This window comes from Rhinatrema bivittatum, chromosome 8, assembly GCF_901001135.1.
Source record: "Rhinatrema bivittatum chromosome 8, aRhiBiv1.1, whole genome shotgun sequence".
Lineage (NCBI taxonomy): Eukaryota > Metazoa > Chordata > Amphibia > Gymnophiona > Rhinatrematidae > Rhinatrema > Rhinatrema bivittatum.
In genome coordinates this window covers 98,020,000-98,045,198 of record NC_042622.1, presented here as the reverse complement: position 1 = coordinate 98,045,198, position 25,199 = coordinate 98,020,000, and the positions used below count along the sequence as shown (strand labels likewise).

The 25,199-nt window shown below is 43.9% G+C and overlaps 1 protein-coding gene across 1 annotated transcript in view; it reads right to left on the bottom strand.

Annotated features, from left to right (window-relative positions):
- The window catches only part of CAMSAP1 (calmodulin regulated spectrin associated protein 1), a 239,507-nt gene that overhangs the window by 97,829 nt on the left and 116,479 nt on the right, over positions 1 to 25,199 (bottom strand). The window contains 1 exon segment of the mRNA XM_029612075.1: positions 17,721 to 17,901. Coding sequence (XP_029467935.1) covers positions 17,721 to 17,901 — 181 coding nt within the window.

The window sequence follows — 25,199 nt, the reverse complement described above, 5'->3', positions numbered from 1 at the left end:
AACCCCCACCCTCCTGACCCCCCCCCCCAAAGACCTGCCGACTTCATTTACTACAACCCCCACCCTCCTGACCCCCCCCCCAAGACCTGCCGACTTAATTTACTACAACCCCCCACCCTCCTGACCCCCCCCAAGACCTGCCAAACGTCCCTGGTGGTCCAGCGGGGGTCCAGGAGCGGTCCGGGAACGATCTCCTCGGCTTCGGCCGTCGGCTGCCAGTAAACAAAATGGCGCCGACGGCCCTTTGCCCTCTCCATGTCACTGAGACCGACCAATAGCAGCGGTCGGTCCCAGTGACATAGTGAGCAGGCCTTAATCGAAGTCCTTTTTATTCAGCCTAACCAGGCATCAGCTCCTAGCATGGGATAGGATTGTCTACCATCTGCTGGAGATAGAGAATACTGGCAGGCTGAGGTCAACACTGGAGCCTATGAGGAGTGACATCAGCAAGCCTGTTAGTCTGTCCCCATCTGCTGGTTGGTGGGCATAGCCCATGCGTCTGGCTGAATGGTAAGGAGCCTACCTTTGCTTCTTCCCAATAAAACAGTTTTGCTGCTGCTGCCCAGCCCGTACAGAAAAGAGAATTAAACCCTCTTATGCTTACCGTACCTCTCAAGTCTCAACTACACTTCACTGGAGGCTTGGGCGCGACTCACAAATCATGAGCTTCTTGCCAGGCTTTGCCCAACCAGGCCCTGAAAAGAACATAGCCATGATCCAGGGAGCAATCACAAAAATTGCTGCTCTAGGAGTCAAGATCCTTCTCCACCAGGGCAAAACAGCATGGAAGCCATTGCCCTGGCCTAGCAGAAAGTTCTACTAGGGCCAGGGCCTGACAGACCAGGAACCTGCACCAGACCAGCATGTGTCCACTATCTGCTGGAGCCAAAAAAATATTGGCTATTTCCAGTTCTGCATCAGCCTACATATATATATATATATATATATATATATATATATATATCTCAGGTGGTGATGATGTCACTGAAAAAGGTATCTCCTCTGTCGCCATCTGCTAGTAGGTGATGACAACCCATGCATCTCAACTGATAAGGAAGTTTATTTATGAATCACTGGTAAATATTTATTTATTTATTTATTTAGCGTCTCATATACCGATAGCCATTCGCACATCGTATCAGTTCACAAAGAACAAAAAACTTATGGGCAGCGCCCTTAGAAATAACAGATAACAATACAAATAACCGGGGGAGGAGGCAATGCAACTTAATAGGTCAATAAATAGGGAGAAACTATAAATATAACATACATAAAACTATATACAAAGCATCAGTCGTCGTCAAAAATGTCAAGGCATAAATCGGTGGTCGTGGGCATTCTTGGTCGAGGTCGTGGAGCATACTTAATCGTAGGTTGCTGAATAATTATGAATTGGATGGTGTCAGGGGGTAGGCTTGCTGGAAAAGCCAGGTTTTCAATTTTTTTTGAACTTGGGGGTGTAGGACTCCATGCGTATGTCATAGGGCAATGAGTTCCATATTGAGGGTCCGGCAAGGGAGAAGGCTCTGCTTATGGTGGAGGATAGTTTGAGAGATTTGATGGGTTGTGTGCGTAAGGTTCCTTGCAGGGCAGGGCGGGTGGGTCTGTTGGAGGTACGTGGGAGGAGGGGGGGGTTGATCCAACTGAGATTGGAGTGTAGCAGACTTTTGTGTATGAGGGAGAGTACTTTATAAAGTATTCTTGAGCGAATTGGGAGCCAGTGTAATTGGATGAGGGTGGGAGTAATATGGTCTCTTTTTTTAGAATTTGACAGTATCTGGGCGGCGGCGTTTTGTAGCAGCTGTAACGGCTTGATGTGTGATGTGGGGATGCCAAGGAGGAGTGCATTACAGTAGTCTATTTTTGACAGTATAATAGACTGGAGCACAGTACGAAAATCCGAGAAGTGTAGAAGGGGTCTAAGTTTTTTTTATTGTTTGCAGTTTAAAGTAGCATTCCTAAGGGGGGGAAAAATTTGCGTTTCATCAACTTCCCAAAAAGTCATTTAATTTCATCGAAGGAGATGTGGAAAAAATATATGTTAGAGGTATTAAAGATACCAGAACAGGCTTTACCAATAACTACTAGGATATTTTATATTCCTGGTAGTAGTATTGCTAAAGAAGGAGAAGACAGAAAGGTAAACAATGCCCCTACACAACTTAATTTAACTGAATTTCTAGAAACTTCTCAAAATGATCAAACTATACCTGCTACTATGGTGGTTTCCTATTTAATGGAAGCAGATAAAGAAATGACTTTGAGAATGTTTTTTAGACATAGAACTGAATTGTTTATGGGATACAAAGTTAATATATTTCCTGATTTGGCCAAGAGTACTCAAAAAAGGAGGAAACAATTCCTCATCTTAAGACCAAGAGTGTTAGAAATTGGTGCAATGTTTCTTTTGAAATATCCTTGTAAATGTCTAATTAAATATCAAAGTTTATCTTATGTTTTCTTCCACCCGAACCAACTTTCAACTTTTCTTGTGGGTAAGAGGGTAATGCCTGAGAGTTCATCCCCAAAAGATTAGGGAAATCTGTCTAGATAATTCGTTCATCTATGATGTATATCACTGTGCTTTGTTCCAAATTTCTTTAAAAGCTTAATAATTGAATTCCTTAGGTAGTACTTTGGATCTCGGATTGTGGACTTTGATTTATGATACAAAATGATATATTATATTATTCGTATTGAGATATTTCTTATATGATTTGATTTGTATATGTTTTCAAACAAGAAGTGATTTCTTGATGTAATGTTTAAAATTCATTAAAAAAAAAATAAAAAATAAAAATAAAGTAGCATTCCTTCAAGATAGATTTGATGAATGGTTTAAAAGTAAGATGACTATCAATAAGGACACCTAAATTGCGAATGTGCGTGGGGAAAATCGTGGATGAGTATGTGGGGGGGGATGGCAGGGAACGGTTGCCTATTGGAGATGATTAGTAGTTCAGTTTTGTTGGGATTTAGTGTGAGGTGCATATCGGTGAGTAGTTGGTTGATTGAGGAGAGACAGGATTCCCAATTTCGTAGCGCAGTCTGGAGGGAGTCAGAGAAGGGGAATATGATTTGCACATCGTCAGCATAAATGAAGTGCTTGATGTGGAGTTTGGTGAGGAGGGTGGTAAGGGGTAACATGTAGATATTAAAAAGGGTGGAGGAGAGGGAAGAACCTTGGGGTACACCTTGAGGGAGACTGATCGGGTCAGATTCATTGTTATCCACTAAGACGGTATAAAATCGGTTCTGGAGATACGATTGTATCCAGGCCAGTGCATTGCCAGTGATTCCAATACTCCTGAGGATGTTGAGGAGGGTATCATGATTAACTGTGTCGAACGCAGCAGATATGTCAAGCATGGCAATCAGATACGAGCAACCTGCGTCTGTTCCTCTGATGAGTGTGTCGTGGAGGGAGAGTAATAATGTTTCAGTACTTAAATGCTTCCTGAAACCATGTTGGGTGGACGGGAGAATATTGTTTTGTTCAAGATGATCGGAAAGGCGAGCATTCACTAATTTTTCAAGGACCTTAGCTAGGAGAGGTAAGTTGGAAACGGGTCTGTAATTTGATAAGGTGGAGGGGTCCAGATTGGGTTTTTTAAGTAGCGGTTTCACTACCGCTCGCTTGAGAAAGTTAGGAACAGTGCCATGCTCGAGGGAGCAGTTAAGAATGTTTGATAGGGGTTTGGCGATCACTTTAGGTATAGATAGAAGGAAGTTTAGAGGGGATAGTTTCAGAAGGATGGGATGAGGGTTTCATTTTTTTTAGGATGTTCTCTACTTCCAGGGAGGAAGAGGGGTCAAAAAAGGATAGGGAGACTGCAGAGTTGAAAGTAGGAATAGGAAGGTTGAAAATATTATGAGAGAACTGTGCTGTGATGGAGGCAACTTTATTTTCAAAGAAATGTGCTAAATCATTGGAGCGATTTTTAGATGAAATAGCTGGTTGTTGTATGGGGGAGGGAGAGGTAAGGTCAGCAACCAAGGAGAAGAGGGCCTTAGGGTTATATTGGAGGCCATGTATTTTTTTGGCATAGTATTCACGTTTGGTTTGTAAGATAGAGTTTCTATATTCGTGCATGTGTTGGTAATAAATAGTTTTGGTTGCAGGGGATTGGAGTTTACGCCAAGACCTTTCAGCCGCTCTAAGCTGAGTTTTGAGGATTCTTAGGGCAGTTGTGTACCAGGGTTTTCTATTTCTACGGTTGGGGTTGACATGTCTCATTTTTATTGGGCAATGTTTATTGGCAATGGTACTTGTAAGATCGACCCAGGAGGAGAAGGCGTTATCTGGGGATGAGAGGTCAATTTGATTATCTATATCAGAGCAAGCTTGTGTAATGGTATCTACAGAACAGGTTTGGCGATATTTGAAGGATAAGGGCTGACAGGGCAAGGTGGGGGGACATTGTGGGAGGGTGAGTTTTGTCTGAATCAGGGAGTGGTCGGACCAGGGTATTGCCATGCATGATGGGGGATTGCTTATGTTAATGGATGAGTTGATAAAAATAAGATCTAGGGTATGGCCGGCTTTGTGTGTGGGAGAGGTCATAATTTGTTGGAACCCCATTGCTTCAAGGGATGACAGGAAAGCTTCACAGGCGGGGGATTGCGGGGATGTATCCACATGTAAATTAAAGTCTCCTAGGATAATCGTGGGTACGTCGAGGGATAGAGAGTTAGCAAAGAATTCAATGAGGGGGGATGAATCCTTTTCTAGCAGACCTGGGGGAGTATAAACGAGACATAGTTGGAGATATCTGGATTTGAAAAAGCCAATTTCGTACTGATTTGGGATATCACATTTCTGGCTCAAAAGTTGCAGGTCTTTTTTTTTAACAGCCAGGAGTATGCCACCTCCTCTCTTCTTTTTCCGAGGTATGGAGAAAACATCGTAGTTATCTAGGGGAAGTTGGTTGATGAGAGGGGTGTCATGTTGTTTGAACCAGGTTTCAGTGACAGCGCATAATTCTGGTTTAGAATCAGTAAGAATGTCATGTAAGATGTGGGTTTTCTTCAGGAGTGATTGTGCGTTGAACAAAATGATTGAGATGAGTGAGAGACTGATGGCTTGGGTGCGTGTGAGGGTGTGTATTGGGATGAGTCTTCTTTTGTTGTGAGTGGACTTATGGAGTGTGGTCTGGTGTGCTAGTGGAAAAATGCTATTTGGGTGGGGTCTATACTGATAGGATAAGGGGCAGTCACCAATTAAAGGAGGCATAGCTGGACTGTGATGTTATACTGGAGGTGAGCAGGGCAGCCAGACAAATTATAAGTGAAAAGCCCACGAATGATTGAGATAATGCTGAAAGGGAATAACAATAATGCTAATAATATGCACAAAACCAGAAACTAATCATATGCACAAAATAATATGCACAAAACCAGAAACTATGGTGCGCCAGGCAGAAAATCAAAGCATTTCTGTATGGAACAACTTTTATATAAAGCTACTTTGCCATACAGCCTAAAAGCTACAACAAGGAAAATGTGATGCTATGAAAACTACCAGGAGGCATTTAGTCAAATTGTTGAATGGCTGAATGCATCAACTGCCTCTAGCCTCTGAACTGTGCCTCAGCAAGCAGTAGGACAGCAGTTGAATCTTTTCACAAAGGGCTGATAGTGATGGTCATGGAGGGGAGGGGTAAATTTTCATCATAGTCCATTTTTTCAATTGTCTTGTTATAAAGCACCTACAAATACAAGTTGAGAGATGCTGGAGCCGATAATATTTATAAAAGAATACTACTGCTCAAGCATCCCACCTTGCCATGCTGTTCTCATCTCACACTCCTATTGGCAAAAGTGCACAACTAGTGAAATCATTGGAAGAAACACTGGCCCCAGCGTGATTTAACAGATTTGAAACCAAATTTAAAAATTGGGATTTGTATTAATTGCATTAATGTATTACTATGCCAAACCATTTGCAGAATGGCAAATACAACAGTATGCTATAGTCTGGCCACTGTCAGGAGTGCACCAATTCACATGCTATACCACACAACTTGCTACCCACAAAAGGATCAAAACAAATCAAGTAAATTTCCCTTTACTCCCTCTTAAAAATATTTAAACTATATCCTAGCATTTTTTTTTTAATCCTCTCAGTAATACTGGCATGAAGGCTTACTATGCAACCCAGGAAAACACAAGTATGATATATCAAATTAAATATGCATCTTTTGTGTCTAGTTAAAGATATTGGAGGCACATCTCAGCAGTGCCTCCAATATCTTTAAGAGTCTATAGTATCAAGGCTTAAAAAAGAACAAAAAGGAGCAATTCTGACATGTCATTTTAACATATAAAAATTAATTCAATCTGAAATTACACTTTTTTTTTTTTTTTTTTTTTAACCAAGAAGGAGAAATTACTACTTACCTGATAATTTCCTTTTCTTTAATGTAGACAAGTTAATTCACGACCAGTGTGTTATGCACCTCTACCAGCAGATGGAGACGAAGCAAAGCAGATGTCACGGTATATATATATACCCCTGCACAGACATCAGCCCATCAGTATTCCCTGCAAAAGCCAACTGTGGACAACTAAACAATACATGATCATAACTATTAGACAACCACTTAAACACTCAGTTAACAGGAACACATTGAGCTCAAACAAGGAGTGTAATACCACTTATCTAAGGACTGGATCTGATACTTACCAGTAATCCCCAGAAACGTAGCCACTTGGGACAACAATAGCACCACCATCCGGCAAGCCAAGGGCTAGAAGGTTGATTAACCTGTCTTCATTAAAGAAAAGGAAATTATCAGATAAGTAGTAATTTCTCCTTTCTTAGCATTCAGACATGGTAATTCACAAACAGTGGAATATACCAAAGCTACTCCCAAACAGGGTGGGAGGCTGCCCGCGGTCCAATCAAAACTGCACGTGCGAAGGCTGCATCACAATCTGCTTGAGATTTAACTGCTCTGCATAATTTTGTGTCATCCGCTAATTTGATCACCTTACTCGTTGTACCCCTTTCCAGGTCATTTATAAATATATTAAACTGCACCGGACAAAGTACAGATCCCTGAGGCACTCCACTATTTACCTTTTTCCACTGTGAAAACAGACCATTTAATCCTACTCTCTATTTCCTGTCTTTTAACCAGTTTGCAATCCACAAAAGGACATCGCCTTCTATCCCATGTCTTTTTAGTTTTCTTAGAAGCCTCTCATGCAGGACTTTGACCAATTGAACAAGATCCTTGTTTAAATTTAATATTTAAACACAATGCCTTCTGAAAATCCAAATATATCACATCTACCAGTTCACCTTTGTCCACGTTTATTCACCCCTTCAAAAAAATGTAGATTTGTGAGGCAAGACTTCCCTTGGGTAAATCCATGCTGGCTGTTTCCCATTAAACCATGTCTATCTAAATGTTTTGTGATTTTATTTTTTATAACAGTTACCATGATTTTTCCCAGCACTGAAGTCAGGCTCACCAGTCTATAGTTCCTCGGATCATCCCTGGAGCCCTTTTTAAATATTGGGATTACATTGGCCATCTTCCAGTGTTCAGGTACAACGGATGATTTTAATGATAGGTTACAAATTAATTAAAATGTCTGAAATTTCATTTTTTAGTTCTTTCAGAAACCTGGGTTGAATACTATCCGGTCCAGGTGATTTACTACTCTTCAATTTGTAAACTGGCCTACATCTTCCAGGTTCATCATGACTTGATTCAGGTCATCTTAATCATCACCTCTTGAAAACCATCACCGGAATGGGTATCTCCCCAGCATCCTCTTTAGTAAACACTGAAGCAAAGAATTTGTTTAATTTTTCCGTATTGGCCTTATATTCCTTAAGTGCCCCTTTAACTCCTCAATCATCTAACAGTCCAATTGACTCCCTCGCAGGCTTTCTGCTTCAGATATATTTTTAAAAGTTTTTATTGTGAGTTTTTGCCTCTATTGCCAACTTCTTTTCAAATTCTCTCTTAGCCTATCTTATCAATGTCCTACATTTAACTTGTCAATGCTTATGCTTTATCCTATTTTCTTCTGATGGATTCCAATTTTTGAATAAAAATCTTTTGGCTAAACTAGCCTCTTTCACCTCACTTTTTGCCATGCTGGCAATCGTTTGACTTCCTTCTACCTTTCTTAATGCGTGGAATATATCTGGACTGCACTTCTAAGATGGCATTCTTTAAAAATATCCATGCCTGCTGCACAATCTTTACCTTTCTAGCTGCACCTTTCAGTTTTTATTTTTTTCTCTTACTATTTTTCACATTTTATTAAAGTTTCCCTTTTGAAAGTTTAGTGGTAGAGCCATGGATTTACTTACTGTCCCCCTTCCAGTCATTAATTCAAATTTGATCACTATTGCCAAGCGGCCCACCACTTTTACCTCTCTCACCAAATTCTGCGTGCCACTGAGAACTAGATATAAAATTGATCCCTCTTTTGTTCGTTCCTGAACCAATTGTTCCATAAAATTGTCATTTATTCCATCCAGGAACTCTTTCTCTCTAGCATGTTCTGATGTTACACTTACCCAGTCAATATTGGGGTAATTAAATCTCAAAAATATATCAAGGAGAGTCAACACAGTAACCCCATAGGAGAACTGTAAACAAAAAAGGGGAACTGAACTTTAATTCAAATTATTACCTATAGTGACGGTGTCAGCAAGCCAAACACTGTGATTCAATCCCGAATCCAACCGGACCTCTAATCATTCACCATCACTTAAAACACTATTTTATTATTTTTGTATGAAACTATTTTTGTATGTTTTTTTCTTTTTCTTTAAAAAATTAGTCATTAAAGACTTATATAATTCTCTCCATAAATGACGTGAAGACAGGAAGTAGCTGGCATTCTCTCAAAATATTGTATACAAAAACGCCCAACACGGCCGATGTTTTGCTTATTAAAGCTTCCTCAGGGGCATCTAGATGGATATCAGCATGGGAGTGAACCCCTGCGATGCAGAAGAATGTTTGAGACGTCAGGTCCATTTTGAATCGGCAAAACACTCCCATGCTGATATCCATCTAGATGCCCCTGAGGAAGCTTTAATAAGCGAAACATCGGCCGTGTTGGGCGTTTTTGTATACAATATTTTGAGAGAATGCCAGCTACTTCCTGTCTTCTCGTCATTTATGGAGAGAATTATATAAGTCTTTAATGACTAATTTTTTTTTTTAATTTATTTATTTTCCAATTTTTCAACATATTACAAAGTAAAACTTTGCTTGAAACACAAGAGATTTACATTTTTAGCTTTACAAAGGAAACTAATATCTAAGATCTAATTTAATCTTTAGAAAATTGCATTTTAGTGAATCTCTAAACATTCATAGGAAATGCAGGAGAGGAGTGTATAACAAGGAGAACATTAAGAAAACAAAATTATGAAGAAAGACTGACATACACTAGGCACAAATTTAGATCCCTCCTTATGATTGTGGCTGCTGTATACGAGCATCCAGGAAAGAGCGTAATTGTTCAGGACTAAAGAAAATATAGGTATTCCCTGAAAGTTTCATCACGCACTTACAGGGGTAGCGTAATGTATAGCTAGCCCCTAGTGCTAAAACCTCGGATCTCATTACTAAGAAATCTTTCCTACGTATTTGCGTGGTTTTTGCAAGGTCAGGAAATATACGAACCACTCCCCCTAGGAACTGAACATTCATATTTTTGAAATAATTCTTCATAATTACACTCAATTCATATTCAGTATAGAAAGTAACAATGACTAATTTTTAAAGAAAAAGAAAAACACATACAAAAATAGTTTCATACAAAAATAATAAAATAGTGTTTTAAGTGATGGTGAATGATTAGAGGTCCGGTTGGATTCGGGATTGAATCACAATGTCTGGCTTGCTGACACCGTCACTATAGGTAATAATTTGAATTAAAGTTCAGTTCCCCTTTTTTGTTTACGGTAATTAAATCTCCCATTATTACTGTACTACCAATTTGGTTAGCTTCCGTAATTTCTCTTAGCATTTCACTGTTCGTCTCACCATCTTGGCCAGGTGGATGGTAGTATACTCCTATCACTATATTCTTCACCAACATCAAGGGATTTCTAACCATAAAGATTCAATGGTACATTTAGTCTCATGTAGGATCTTTATCCTGTGAACTCTATGTAATCCCTAACATAAAGCGCCACCCCGCCACCAAGATACTCCTCTTTGTCACTGTGATATAATTTGTACCCTGGTATATATAGCACTATCCCATTGGTTATCCTCTTTCCACGTCTCTGAGATGTCAATTAAGTATGTCATCATTCACTGCTATACACTCTAATTCTTCTTCTTATACTTCTTGCATTAGCATACAGACATTTTAAAGTGTGTTTTTTTGTTTGTATTAACATTCTGCTTTTCAATCGACAGGGATACATTTGAATCTTTTAGCTCAGGTGAGTTTTTAATTATAAGCACTTAGGACTACTTTTCTTATTATTGGAACCTCTCTGTTGGTGTGCCCCAAACTCTAATGCTTCATTTGTATCTTTTGAAGATACCTCCCTCCGAACCATGCACTACTGATGATCGACTGTCAGCTTTCCCCTTTGATTTAGTTTAAAAGCTGCTCTCTCTCCTTTTTAAGCATTAGCGCCAGCAGCCTGGTTCCATCCTGGTTAAGGTGGAATCCATCCCTCGGAAAAGATTCCCCCGTCCCCAATTCCTTACAAAACTGAATCCCTCTTCTTTGCACAATAGTCTCATCCATGCATTGAGACTGCTTTTGTGGACCTGCGCGTGGAACAGGGAGCATTTCAGAGAATGCTACCTTGGAGGTTCTGGATTTCAACTTTCTACCTAAGAGCCTAAATTTGGATTCCATAACCTCCCTCCCACATTTTCCTATGTCATCAGTGCCCACATGTACCACAAACGTCGGCTCCTTCCCAGCATTGCCTAAAATTCTATCTAGGTGATGCCACCTTCGCACCAGATAGAAACGTTATCAGGTGATCCTCATGCCCACCAGCCACCCAGCTATCTAGATTCCTAATAATCGAATCACCAGCTATTATGGCTGACCTAACCCTTCCCTCCTGGGCAGTAGCCGAGGTAGAGACATCCCTCAGTGCGAGAGGACAAGGTACCACCTGGAGAGCAGGTCCTTGCTACAGGATAGTTTCCTGCTGCACTAGGTTGATGCTCTCCTATGAGACCTTCCTCCTCCAAGACAGCACCAAGGCTGCCAGACTGGAGCTGGGACTTGGCTACTATGTCCCTGAAGGTCTCATCTATATACCCTTTCTGTTTGCCTCAGCTCCTCCAGATCCCGGACTCGTTTTCTGAGAGACTGGAGCTCTTTGCACCAGGTACACATGTACAACGTCTCACCGTCGGGTAAAAAATCATACATGTGACACTATGCAAAAGACTGGGAGGCCCCCTCTTGCTGCTGGACTGCTGCCTTCATCTTAAATTTGTTCAGTTTCTAGTTAAGTTTAGGTTGCTACAGAAGTAGGAATGTTACAATTAGGATCTTTAAAATGTATTAGTGTATTCACTATTTATCTGGTAATGACTTACAAGGGAATGATTAAACTCTTGATAGTGGGGAATTTCTCAATTTAAGTTAAAAGGCTGATTTTTTTTTTTTGTGTCAGTGTCACCTGCCTATAAATTAAAGGATGAGCTAGGGGTGGGTGAAAGGGAAAGCCAAACACACAAACTCCTGGTTTTTGCTTGCCCTCTGACTAGCTATTAAAATACAGACACAAACAAACTAAATAATATACTCCAATAGTTTACTTCTCCCTAAAAATGTTAAGTTCTACAAATTTCCCCAATCGGTACTTACCAATTCTTTTCAGCCACCAAGGTAATCCTCTCCTGTCAGTGCTCCTGCGACTGAAGAAGCGAGGAACCTTCACACTGTGTGACATTGCCAGCAAGTCTAGAAACGAGAGACTTCAGTGGCCTACTATGAGCCAGAACGCTTCATTTGACAATTCCCATTCTCCTGGATCCAGACTGTCTGCTGAGAAAGTCGGCTCATTCATTGTCTTTTCCTGCAATGTGTGAGGCTGAGATCTCCTGAAGATATACTTCTGCCTATTCCATGAGCTGGGTTATTTCCTTGAACGGCACAGGCTTCCAGCCGATTGATGCTTCAGAGAGTCTCCTCTGTACTCCAGCACCCCTGCACCGTCAACTCCTGACAGCGAGTCCCCTAACCTTGAAGGCTCACATCCGTTTTGAGTACTAGCATAGGGGAACGCCCTTCCTTACATGATCTGCTTGCCACCACTGCAGTTGAATGCTGATCTCCACTGGTTAGTGAAGCAGTATAGAGTTGTCCTGAGACTGTGGACTCCAACGTGCAAGCAGTGTGCGCTTACCCTCAGAACCACGTCTAAGATGGATGCCATCAACCCGAGCACCTGTACATAAGACCATACCATCGGAAGTATTATTTCTGTCAATAGTCACACCTGCTCCATCAGTTTCTGAATGTGGATCTCCAGTAGGAACACCCTACCTTGCTTCATGAAAATGAATACCGAGATACTCAGGGTCTGGGATGGCTTGCACTTAGCCAGGTTCACCACCCAACCTAGTTCCTGTAGCAAGGAGATCACCTTGCACGAGGCCTGAAGACTCTTTCATACTCTTGGCCCGAATTAGCAAATCATATAAGTACGAGTGGACCAGAATGCCATCCTTTCTCAACAGCAAATCATATAAGTACGAGTGGACCAGAATGCCACCCTTTCTCAACAGTGCCACTACCACCGCCATGTCCTTGGAGAAGGTTCTGGGCGTGGTGGCCAAACTGAAGGGTAGTGCTCGAAACTGATGTCGTCCCAAAACAGTGAAATGCAAAAAAACATTGATGCTTCAGAAGGATGGGAATATGAAGATCTGCCTCTGACAAATCCAGAGACGTAAGAAACTCCCCCGACTGAACTGCCATTATCAACAAGTGTAAGGTTTCCATGCGGGAACGAGTCACTCGCAAAGAATGGTTAACTCCCTTGAGATCCAAGATGGGGCAAAAGGAACCTTTCTTCTTGGGTACAACAAAATAAATGGAATATCGGCCCATATTTCTTGTGACATGGGCACTGGGATCATGGCCCACAGGCTAAGGAACGTTGAGAACATACACTCCACTGCCTGTCTCTTCTGTGGAGAGCTGCAGGGAAACACCATGAAAGCATCCCTAGGAGCGCTGAGAAATTCCAGAGCATAGCCGTCTCTTATCACCTCCAGAACCCACTGTTCTGATATGATCTCGACCCACCTTCAATAAAAAGAAAGGCAGGGACCCCCTATCTCCTATTCCCAGGGATGAGTCAGCACGACCCCCTCAATGAGGAGGTTGGAGGGGCACCGCTGCTTAAGTCTGCGCCCTGTCTGGGCTGCCTGGGACGAAGAACTGAGACCTACCCAAAGATCGAGCCCTCTGAGAAGCTGCTCCTTTGTAGGGTCGAAAACATTTGAAACCCCTAGCATGACATCTCATGCCGAACGAGTGCAGCGCCTGCCTTTTATCTTCTGGTACCCGAGGAACCTGGGACTCACCCCACATATTGACCATTTTTTCCAAATCATTCCCAACTAAGCATGATCCTTTAAAAGGCAATTTCATAACATTAATTTGAAATTGTACTGGCTAACCAATTCTTCAGCCACAGCTGATGCTTGGCTGCTGTCACCAAAGCCACCCTCTGACAGAAATGCAGACCAGGTCGCAGCCTGCAACCACCAAAGAGACGGCTGCCAGTTCTATCACTGCCCTGGAATTCAAGCCAGACTCATTGACTTCCTGAGAGAGAAGCAAGAGCAAGCCACCAGGGAGCAGCAAGAGGCTATCTGCAAATTCATTGCCACCCTCCTCAAAGGTCTGCTTGAGGATACCCTCAATTCTCCTATTCTGTGCATCCTTCAATGCCACTCTCATTTCTACAGGGATAGTCGTCTGCTTGGTGACTGCACACACCAGCGCATCTACTTTCAGAAAACGCAACTGCTCTCTCGCTGCTGGATCCAGGGGGTACAGCGCTACCAAGGCACGTCCCCCTTTAAAATTATTTTCAGGGGTGCCCCATTCAAGATCAATCAGTTCTTGAACAGCATCCATAATGCTTTACGCAAAGAAATTAAAATGGGATTCTTCTTTGGCTCAGACATGGAATCGGCACCCGACACCCCCAGCATCTTCAGTCTATAGGTGATCAGAGCCAGCGACTCATCTCTATGAAAGAAACTCAGCATAGTCTATACAGCTCCAACCTTGGAGGAATTTCCCCATATCTCCAGGAAGGATCGCCTTCAAAAACTGTGCCATCTGGGTCCGTATTAGTATGACCTGCAGCAGCTCTGGATGAACTCAGACGCTTACCCATGGCACCAGGTGTGCGGTGATCCACAGACAGAAATCCTGAACTCTTAGGTTTGGTTGGCTCTGCCAACTGTGTCTGAAGAAAGGTCTGCAGCCTTTGAAAAAATTCCACCCACGAAAGGGCAGAAAGATCCATACCAAAACCAGGGGACATTGGTCTTGCGCCCACTGAGTTGCCTTCCCCTGCTAACGAACCAGTTAGGAGAGCCCCAAAACCAGGTGAAACCTGAGAAGGTCCCCCTCTGGTCCCATTCTCATATCATTCAGGGAAGGGTTGGGCTCAGCAAAAATCAGCCGGAGACAACTCTCCCTGAGCCTCCAAGCAGCACTGACACAAGTTAGAGGGGACGTCAGGCTGAGATGCTTGAACATGGAAGCAGCACAAAGGGTAAAGTGCTTAGGCTTTTTTGCTACCAGCACTTTGGATAAATACCCACTAGCAGCACGCTCCCAAATGCGTCTGACAATTGTGTGCCCAACTGCACTTCTGAATAAGCAAGCCCGGACGGGATGCCCAAAAATAAGCTCTATCCAATAAGCACGCACTCTATGGGCACCCAAAATTAGGCGCCCAGTGTGTGGCCCAGGTAGGCGTGCACCTGGCGCCCAGCTGAGCATCTACCTGGGCGCCAACATCAGACACCGTTTTGTGGCAGACTTGCGCGTGAACGTTGCAACGGCCTACCATGCCGCGTCTGAGCAAAGCCTGAGAGCGTGGCCTACCTAAAAGGCTGCTCAACCCGCCAAGCTACCCCAACTCCCCCGGAGGCAGGAATGGATGTCGGATCAGCACACTGAGACTCCTAGACTAGAAGGGGAATGGAATCCCCAACTTTTATTTTTATTTTTTTTAATATTTACTCTTTACCTGAGCTCAGCCAGTCCCAACTGAGTATAGAATTGGTTTCCAGCTGCAGGGGGAGAGGGCAAAGGCCTTCACCATGCTGGAAAACCAGCTACCAGACCAAGGCACTCTACTGAGGGAGAGATCCACAAATATCACCTCAGGAAAACTCGACTGAGGAAGGGACCATAAGGTATCACCACAGGAGAGCAGGGTGAATTAATTTCCTACTTTAAATTATTTTTTTTTTTGTAATACAGTAGGGAGATGCACGTCTACCATCTGCTGGAGATGGAGAATACTGGTGGGCTGATATCAGTGCAGGGGTATGTATATATATATATATATATATATATATATTTTTTTTTTTATTATTTATTTATTTATTTATTTATTTATTTAGCATTTTTCTATACCGACTTTCCAATAACAGAATTATTGATCAATTCGGTTTACATTCTCAACAATAACAATGACAAGTAAATGTCTTACAATGAACAGGTCGAATTAACTTGGATTAAGATATATGGGGTTAATAACATATTTAAAAGGTACGGTGCCTAATATATATGCATAATCCAGTGGTCGTGGATTAACCTGTCTGTACACTAAGATAAAATTTGCTGATGATACAAAATTACTTAAAGTTGTTAAATCACAAAAAATAGTGAGAAACTGTAAGAAGATCTTGCGAGACTGGGAATCGAAATGGCAGATGAAACTTGATGTGGACAAGTACAAAATGATGTATGTAGGGAAGAACAAACCAAATTATAGCTACACAATCAATGCAAGGGAGTCACTACCCAGGAAAAGGAGCTAAGCATCATCATGGGCATTATGTTGAAATCCTTTTCTCAGTTTACAGAGAAGGCAAATAGAATTTAGGAATTACTAAGAAAGGAATGGAGAAAAAAAAAGGATATCATCATAATGCCTTTTTAATCGCTTCATGGTGAGACCACACTTAAGTATTGTGTGCAGTCGTGGTCAATGCATCTCAAAAAAGATATAGTGGAATTAGAAAAGGTACAGAGAAGGGCAAGCAAAAAGATAAAAGGGATGGAACTATTAAAGAGGTTAGGACTCTAGATTACAGAAGAGATGGCTGAGGGGGGTAATATGATAGAGGGCTATAAAAAAAAAAGAGTGGAGTAGAACAGGTAAATGCAAATCAGTTTATGCTTTCAAAAAGTACAAAGATTAGGGGATACATAATGAAGTTACAAGGTAATACATTTAAGACAAACAGAAGAAAATATTTTTTTTTACTCAGCACATAATCGGACTCTGTAATTCATTGTTGAAGGATGTAGTAAAAGCTGTTAGTGTAGCTGTGTTTAAAAAAAGGTTTGGATAAGTTCCTGGAAGTAAAGTCCATAAACCATTATTAACGTGGACTTCAGAAAATCCACTGCTTATCCATGGGATAAGCAGCATGGAATCTATCAACCTTTTGGGATTCTGTCAGATACTTGTCACCTAGATTGGGCACTGTTGGAAACAGAATACTGGGCTTGATGGACCTTTGTTCTAACCCATATGGGAAATCTTATGGTCTTATGTCCATAGCAATGGCAGGAAAGTGATTTTTAAAATGCAGACAATGATAGCAAGCTGATTAAACAGAACAGCTCTGTAAAATAAGCCTTCCAAAGCACTAACATTTGATGAGTTCCTTCGAAATACTTACCAAGCCTTCTATTCTTCTGCTTCATCAATTAATTTTACTTACAAATTTCCTTTTTATTCCAGATTTATACATATTTACAGACTGAACTACTTTAAATACAAACATTCGCTCCTCTTCCTTGCTTGCCATATTTGTAATGTAGGATGTAATACTAATAGTGGACTCAGTTAAATTAAAATGCTGGGTGTGACAACTTTGAAAGTAGACAAATTCAAAAGTCATAGGTAAGTAAGGGTAATAAAATACCAAACTAAGGGTACACAAAAAGCTAATTTTACTTTCCTAGAGCATTACACCATTTTAATGTACTGTACGTTCCAAGTTTTAAGAAAATATTTGACATAATATTCACTATACTGATTAGACCAAGGGTCCATCAAGCCCAGTATCCTATTTCCAAGAGTGGCCAATCCAAGACACAAGTAACTGGCAGGATGCCAAATAGTAGATAGATTCCATGTTGTTTACGCTCAGGGATAATCAATGGCTTTCTCTGAGTCTACCTAATTAAAAACAGTTTATGGACTTTTCCTCCAGAACTTGTCCAAACCTTTTTTTTTTAAACCCAGCTATACTAGCTGCTTTTATACATCCTCCAATAATCATTTCCAAAGCTGATTTGAGTCTAGGTGAATACACATTCTTCAGCCAAGATGACAAAAGTTGACAATCAAAGAGTCTTGTATGCAAGGTTAGCAACACACAAATCACAAAGAATAAAGCAGTAACAGAAAGTGAAATTATGAAATAGAAATGTATGTGTGGGTGATTATATCAGGTGGACAGACAGACAGCAAGACTTACAGAGAATCAGAATCTTCAGGGTGCAGGTAATACCTGATACAAGGTTCAGAGGGTACTGGAACAGAAACCTGGAAATCAGCTGGAACTGCTGAACTGGATGAGTTCGCCATGAAACTTCTTTTGGTTGCATTGGAAATTGGTATGGGCGGGCGACTGCTTTTCTGCTGTAACACTGTTTTAGCTGCATAAATGTTTGTGGATAAAAATTGGGTTATGATATAATTCATCTGACAATATCACAACTACAAAATAAATCCAAACCACTACAAATGATCTACATGATTGATTTCTGAGCAGAACAAGATCAAAACTTGTAATCATAAAGAAAATTTCAAAAGGTAAGCACTAGAATAACCATCCACATTACAAATTGCCAGCAAATTTAAGTGTGATTAGAGAGGACAAACCCATTAAATAATTCTTATAGTTTCAGCAAATACTTTCTGTAAAATCCTCCAGTTCAGAATTTAGCAAGTTTGCTTACCATAAATGGCATTTTCTGTAGATAGCAGGATGAATTAGCCATGACGTATGGGTGACATCACCTAGCGGCACCAAACAGACTCTTCTCTTCTAGCTAGTAGAGCTACTTTTAGCTCTACTGAACACGTATGCGAGTTCCTGCGCAGGTGTTGTCTCATGAGCATTCTCAGGTGATAACAGAGCTTAATCCAGTTAGGAAGTCAATGCTTCAGGGAAGTGAGTGGGTATTTAGCATTGCTTTTTCATCTTATCATCTATCGAATACACTGCTTATGGTAAGAAAACTTGCTTTTTCTGTCAATAAGCAGACTGAATTAGCCATGAGATGTAGGGATTCCCAAGCTGAGGGTTGTGGCAGAGAATTTATTGAGTAAGCCACCCAGACTGCACTGCAGAGTAGACTACTGCAAGAAAAAACAGGTGCTTACCTGTAACAGGTGTTCTCCTAGAATAGCAGGACGTTAGTCCTCACATGTGGGTGACATCATCTGATGGAGCCCGGCACGGAAAACATTTGTCAAAGTTTCTAGAAGTTTTGACCAGCACACTGAGCGTGTCCAGCATGCCACTATCCACGCATCCATGTGAGGTCCCCCTTCATTCTCGTAACACAGAGAAAAGATGAGCGAAAAAATAAACATAATAAACCAGAAGGAGAACCCAACTTCGCAGGGTGGCGGTGTTCTCTTAGGACAGCAGGACTAACATCCTGCTGTCCTAAGAGAACACCTGTTACAGGTAAGCAACTGCACTTCCTCCTAGTACAAGCAGGATGGTAGTCTTCACATGTGGGCGATTACCAAGCTCCAGGCTGTCACTGTGAACAGGTAAGACCAACAGGTGCCAAACAAGATGCCAACAGGCACAACAATAACTGTGACTCTGCTGGTCGGCAGGCTCCAACCAGGGATACTAGGGCAGGAAGAGTTGGGTTCTGGTCTGGAAAAGATTGTGCAGGATGGTCTGACCAAAGGCACTGTCCTGACATCCATCTTTGTCTAATAAGTAGTGAGCCACAAAAGTGTGAAGAGAACTCCATGTTGTGGCACAGCAAATTCCAACAGGGACTGCTCGCAGATGAGCCACCGACGTCGCCATGGCACAAACAGACGGGCCGATACAGTACAGTGCGCTCCAACAGAGTGCACTGTTAACTCTCTACTGGACGCGTGTTTTCGACGTGCTAGCGTTACCCCATATTCATTAAGGGGCCGAAAACGCGCATCCAACCCCCCCCCCCCCCCCGAACCTAATAGAGCCCGCAACATGCAAATGCATGTTGATGGCCCTATTAGGTATTCCCGCACGATTCAGAAAACAAAATGTGCAGCCAAGCTGCATATTTGCTTTCAGAAATTAGCGCCTACCCAAAGGTAGGTGCTAATTTCTTCGGGCACCGGGAAAGTGCACAGAAAAGCAGTAAAAACTGCTTTTCTGTGCACCCTCCGACTTAATATCATGGCGATATTAAGTCGGAGGTCCAGAAAGTTTCCAAAAGTAAAAATAAATAAATAAATAAATAAATTTGAAGTCGGCCTGCAGCCGGCAAAATTGAGCATCGGCTGTCAAACCCGCTGACAGCCGCCGCTCCGGTCCAAAAGGAGGCACTAGGGACGTTCACCCGCTCTCCCGCGGACTTTACTGTATCGGCCCGAGAGTGAGCTTTGATGCAGCCTGTCAGCTGAAGGCCTGCATGCATGTGCATAGCAGAAGGCGATGCAATCTGCCAGCCAGTTGGATAAAGTCAGTTTACCCACCGCCACCCTCAGCATATTGGTGTCAAAGGACACAAAGAGCTGAGTGGACTGTCTGTGACCGGCTGTGCCATCTAAATAGAAAGCCAAAGCCCTCTTGAGCCAAAGTATGAACAACCTGTTCCCCTGGATGGGAATAAGGGCTGGGAAAGAAGGTGGGTAAAACAATGGACTGATTGATGGAAGAAATCAGTCACTACCTTAGGCAGAATTTTAGGGTGCGTATGCAAGACCACATAATCATGAAAGAACCTTATGTATGGCGGGTACATAACCAAGGCCTGAAGCTCACTGACTCTACGAGCCAAAGTGATCGCCACTAGGAATATAATTTTCCAGGTGAGGAACTTCAGGTTGCAGGAATGCAACAACACGAAGGGAGGACGCATGAGCTGCACCAGGACAATGTTAAGGTCACAGAATGCAAAGGAGGCCGAAGAAGGGGCTTTAACTGGAGCAGGCCCCTCACGAAGCGACCTACTAAAGGCTGCACCAATATGAGTGTGCCAGCAACACTGCAATGGTATGTACTAACAGCAATAAGATGAACCCTGACTAAGCTGGTTTGAAGCCTACACTCAGAAAGGTGACACAAGTAGTCCAACAGCCTGGGAAGGGGGCATGTGAATGGATCCAAGTTATGCCCCACATATCAGGTGGAAAATCTTCTCCATTTCAAACTGTAAGACTTCTTGGTGGAAGGCTTTCTAGAAGCCACCAGCACCTGGGAGACACACATCTGAGAGGACCAGGAGCTGAAGAACTAAGCGCTCAACATCCATGCCGTCAGGGCCAACGCCCGGAGGTTCAGATAACTCAGAACCGGAGTACCCTGCATTATCAGACTGGGTGCGGTCCCCAGCCAGTTGGAGGCCCTGATCGACAGATCCCAAAGGAGAGGGAACCAGACCTGTCGGGGCCAAAAAAGTGCCATGAGGATCATGGTCCCTCTGTCCTGTTGAAGCTTCAGCAGGGTCTTCAAGAGGAGCGGGAGAGGAGGGTACGTGTACAGCAGATCCCTCCTCCAGTGGACATCTGTCATAGGCTAGACATCCGCCCCCCAGCACAGGGAGCAGAAACCGCTCACCTTGTAACTGTATGGGGAGGCGAAAAGGTCCACATCTTGGGTACCCCACCGATGAAAAAGTCTGGTCGCCACCTCTGGATTGAGAGACCATTCGTGTGGCTGAAAGGAGCAGCTCAGGCAGTCCACCAGCACGTTCACAGTCCAGGAACGCCGCACACAACGACATCCCCTGAGACAGGGCCTAGGCCCACACCTGCACCACCTCATGACAGAGGAGGGATGATCCCAGGCCTCCCTGTTTGTTAATATACCATATTGCAACTTGGTTGTCCGTGCAGATCAGGAATTCCTTTTGCGACAACCAGTCCCAGAACACCCAGAGGACGAAACAAATCACCCGAAGCTCTAAAAGGTTTATTTGACAGCGGCTTCATGGGTGGTCCAGAGACCCTGCGTGCAGAAGCCACCCACATGGGCTCCCCAGCCCTGAGGAGAGGCGCCGGTGGTGAGGACCATTTGAGGCGAGACCACCTGGAAGGGAATGCTCCGCTCTAAATTGGAGAGGTTTTCCCACCAGGACAGAGATGCCCTCAGAGGTTCCGTGACAGAGACAAGTCTCGAGGTTCTGGGAGGCCTGTTGCCATTGCAACCACAAAGTCCATTGTGCCCTCCGCATGCATAAATGGGCGAGAGGGGTAATGTGGACAGACGCCGCCATGTGGCCCAACAAACAGAGCAGAAGGCGAGCAGTCGCAAGAGCCCGATCACAGGGCAAAACACTTGTTTGCACCGTGTCCAGTCTGGCTCCTATAAAGTCCAGCTGGGGAGACGGGCAAAGGTGAGACTTTGGGTAGTTGATCACGAACCCCAAGGATTGTAGAGTCTGCACTGTCAGGGCCAAAGCACTCAGCGCCACTGTGCAAGAATCGCTCTTGATCAACCAGTCGTCTAGGTACAGAAAGACATGCACTGCACGATGCTGGAGATTCGCAGCCACCACTTTGGTGAAGACGTGAGGGGCTAAGGGCAACCCAAAGGGTAGTACTTTATACTGGTAGTGAGCCTTCCCCACCATGAAGCGGAGGTATTTTCGGTGGCCAGGGAAGATGGCTATGTGAGCGTACACCTCCTTGAGATTGAGGGAGCACAGCCAGTCTCCTCTTTTGAGGAGGGGTATCAGCATGCCCAGAGACCATCTTGAACTTTTCTTTTAAAGAGAAATTTGTTCAATGCCCTGAGGTCAAGGAAGGGGCGCGAGCCACCATTTCTCTTCGGAATTAGGAAATACCTCAAATAAAACCCTCGGCTCTGCTGAGGGTGAGGAACAGGCTCTACCATGCCAGCTGCGAGATAGGCGGAGAGCTCTGTCCGAAGTATGACCTGCTAGACGGACGAATCCCATGATGGACATGGGGGAGAGGTCTCTGGGCGCGATCTGATACTGAGTCAGTACCCCTGACGGATTATGGTAAGGACCCATCGGCCCTAAGTGATACCCTCCCAGTAATGGGCGAAGCCGATGAGCCGGCCTCCCACTGCGGGATCTGGTGTCAGGGGCATGCTTGATAGGCTTGTGCTCCCTCGCCGCCAGTCAAAACCCCATAGCCAGAGCATACTGGGGTGCTGATTGAGGTCTGGGTGCAAAAGATAGATCCTCTGGGGGAGACCAATGCCTTTCCTCCAGCGGGGAAGGCTCGGAGAGGGGGTCATCCGAGTATTTGGACAAAGATTCCGAGGAATGGTCTCCCCATGGGTCACAGGGGCCTGTCTCCTCGCTAAGGCCATCACAGCGCAAGCAGGGCCCGTGGGGATTCCAGCCTTGGGCTCCAATAACTATCGGAAGCACTGAGGGCACTGCAGGAACAGACGGTTCCCCTGGCATCGAAGAGACCGAGGACCGTGGGAGGCCAGAGGGTCCCGGCAAAGGCTTGGGAAATCGGGGCCTTGGAAATGCGACACCAGCTGAATCATCCTCCTCGGAAGATCTGATGATGGGAATCACTCCCGAGGGGGGCATCGGTGGCCACCGAGGAACCGAAGGTCCTTCGGGCACTGGTTTGAGTCGGTAGGACACCTAACAGGACATCCAGATGCTCAAGCAGAGTGCTAGCATAGCAGCGGAGGCTCCGGCACCAGTATGGGGTCCGGTGGCACAGGCGACTCGATGCTCCACAGAGCTCTGAGCACCGTGGTTTGCACTCTGTGGTCCAATTCCTCCTGGAAGTCCGGTGAGGTAAGGACTGAAGGAAGGGGATGAGGCGTCACTGGCTCTTCTGCGGTTCTCCGGGGAGGCACGGTGCCCAGCACAGATAACGGTGGGGAACGTCTGGGACTCCCAGGTACATTGGAGGTTGGGGCCTCTGGGGTTGCTTCAATGGCGGTACAGCAGCTACCAGTACAGCACCGGAATCAGAGCCGCACATAGACGGCGATCAGTGCCAATGCTTGTGGGATCTCCCACTGTGCTCGGCCCGGTCCTTCCCCAGCGCAGAGGCGGCGGAGGATTCCGATGCCCTGGAAACCGGCGAGACCAGAGGAGACCGGTCACTGTTCCCATGATTCCTGGTAGATGTAAGAGGGGGAGTAGCAAGAGGAAGCATATCGAGAGGTTCCCCTCAACCACCCGGTGTCAATGACTCTGACGCGGGTGTGGACGGAGAAGACTTTTTGGAACCAAAAGGTTTCTCCATCTTGTCAAGACACACACATTGGCCTTTGGGGGTCATCTGGTCACACAGCTGACACCCTCGGACGTCGTGCAAAGCCCCCAGGCAGAGGATGCAAACCTCATGTGGATCCGTGATGGACATGGTTCACAGACACTGGGGGTACCAACGAAAGCTGGACGATGTCATAATACCACCCAACGATCTTGGCAAGTGTTAGGACTGATTTGTTGACGTCGCAAGGGGGGGTGTAGAGGAAGGGGGCTTCGGTTGGGGATTAAAATCCTGTTAGGATGTCAGGACTCTGTGTGTGAGGTTTTATAATTGAAAATGTTGTATTTGTTTCTGATATCCTCAATAAAAAAGTTTTTGGGGAAAAAAAATACCCGAGAAGCGAGATGCCAGGAATCAACCGCAAAGAAGCAGAAAACAAGGACTTTGAACCGACCGCGAAGAGGGACCAGATGATAGAACCAAGAAAAAAATACTTTACTTTCAGGCAAAAACAAGAAAGAGTGGTGCTCCACGAACCGCAAGGCAACTGCACTGTGGAAAAAGAGACTGAAGGGGGACCTCGCATGAACGCACAGACAGTGGCATGCCAGGCATGCTCAGTGTGCTGGTCAAAGCTTCTAGAAACTTTGACAAAAGTTTTCCATGCCGGGCTCCATCGGATGATGTCACACACATGTAAGGACTATCACCCTGCTTGTCCTAGGAGAACATGTTATGCAAAACTGCTTCTCTAAATTTACTGTCAGTTCTTGAGAGACTTTCCAGACAGTAATGGGACATAAATGTGCGGACAGATGACCATGCTGCAGCTTTGCAGATATCTTTGAAAGATACTTCTCGCAAATGAACAGAAATGGGTATAGTTCTCTGACAGTGTCTGTGATTTGCAAGCCTGTAGTATTCCACTATCCAGTTTGACAATGTATGTTTGGCAACTGCTACTCCAAATCAGTTAGGGTTGTAAGAAACAAAGAGCTGGGAAGGTTGTCAATATAGCTGAGTTCTTTTCTTGTAGTAGGCCACAGCTCTTCTCACTTTCAAGTTCATGAGGTCACAGAAAGGTAGGTAGATAATAGAATGGCTTGATTGATATGGAAAGTCAAGACCATTTTTGGAAGAAACTTCAGGTGAATGCAGAGTACCATTCTATTGCAGAAGAACTGCATGTAAGGTGGTTAATGAATGAGAACTTGGAGTTCACCAACTCTTCTAGCCAAGGACACTGTTTCAAGGAAAACTACTTTCCATGTCAAAACTTAGAGAATCTGTTTCTAAGGGCTCAAAAAGAGGTCAATCAATTGAGAAAGGACAATATTCAAGTCCTATGAGATCAGAGGCTTTTGCACCAGAGGTTTCACATGCCATAAACCATTCATAAATCTGGATACTAGTGGATGAGCAGAGATGGGTTTATTGTCTACCTAAATATGGTAAACTGTTATGGCATTGATATGTACTCTTACAGACAATGTAGTGAGGCCTGAGTCAGAAAGGAAGAGCAAATAGATTAGATAATGCTTGGGCGTGCAAGAGA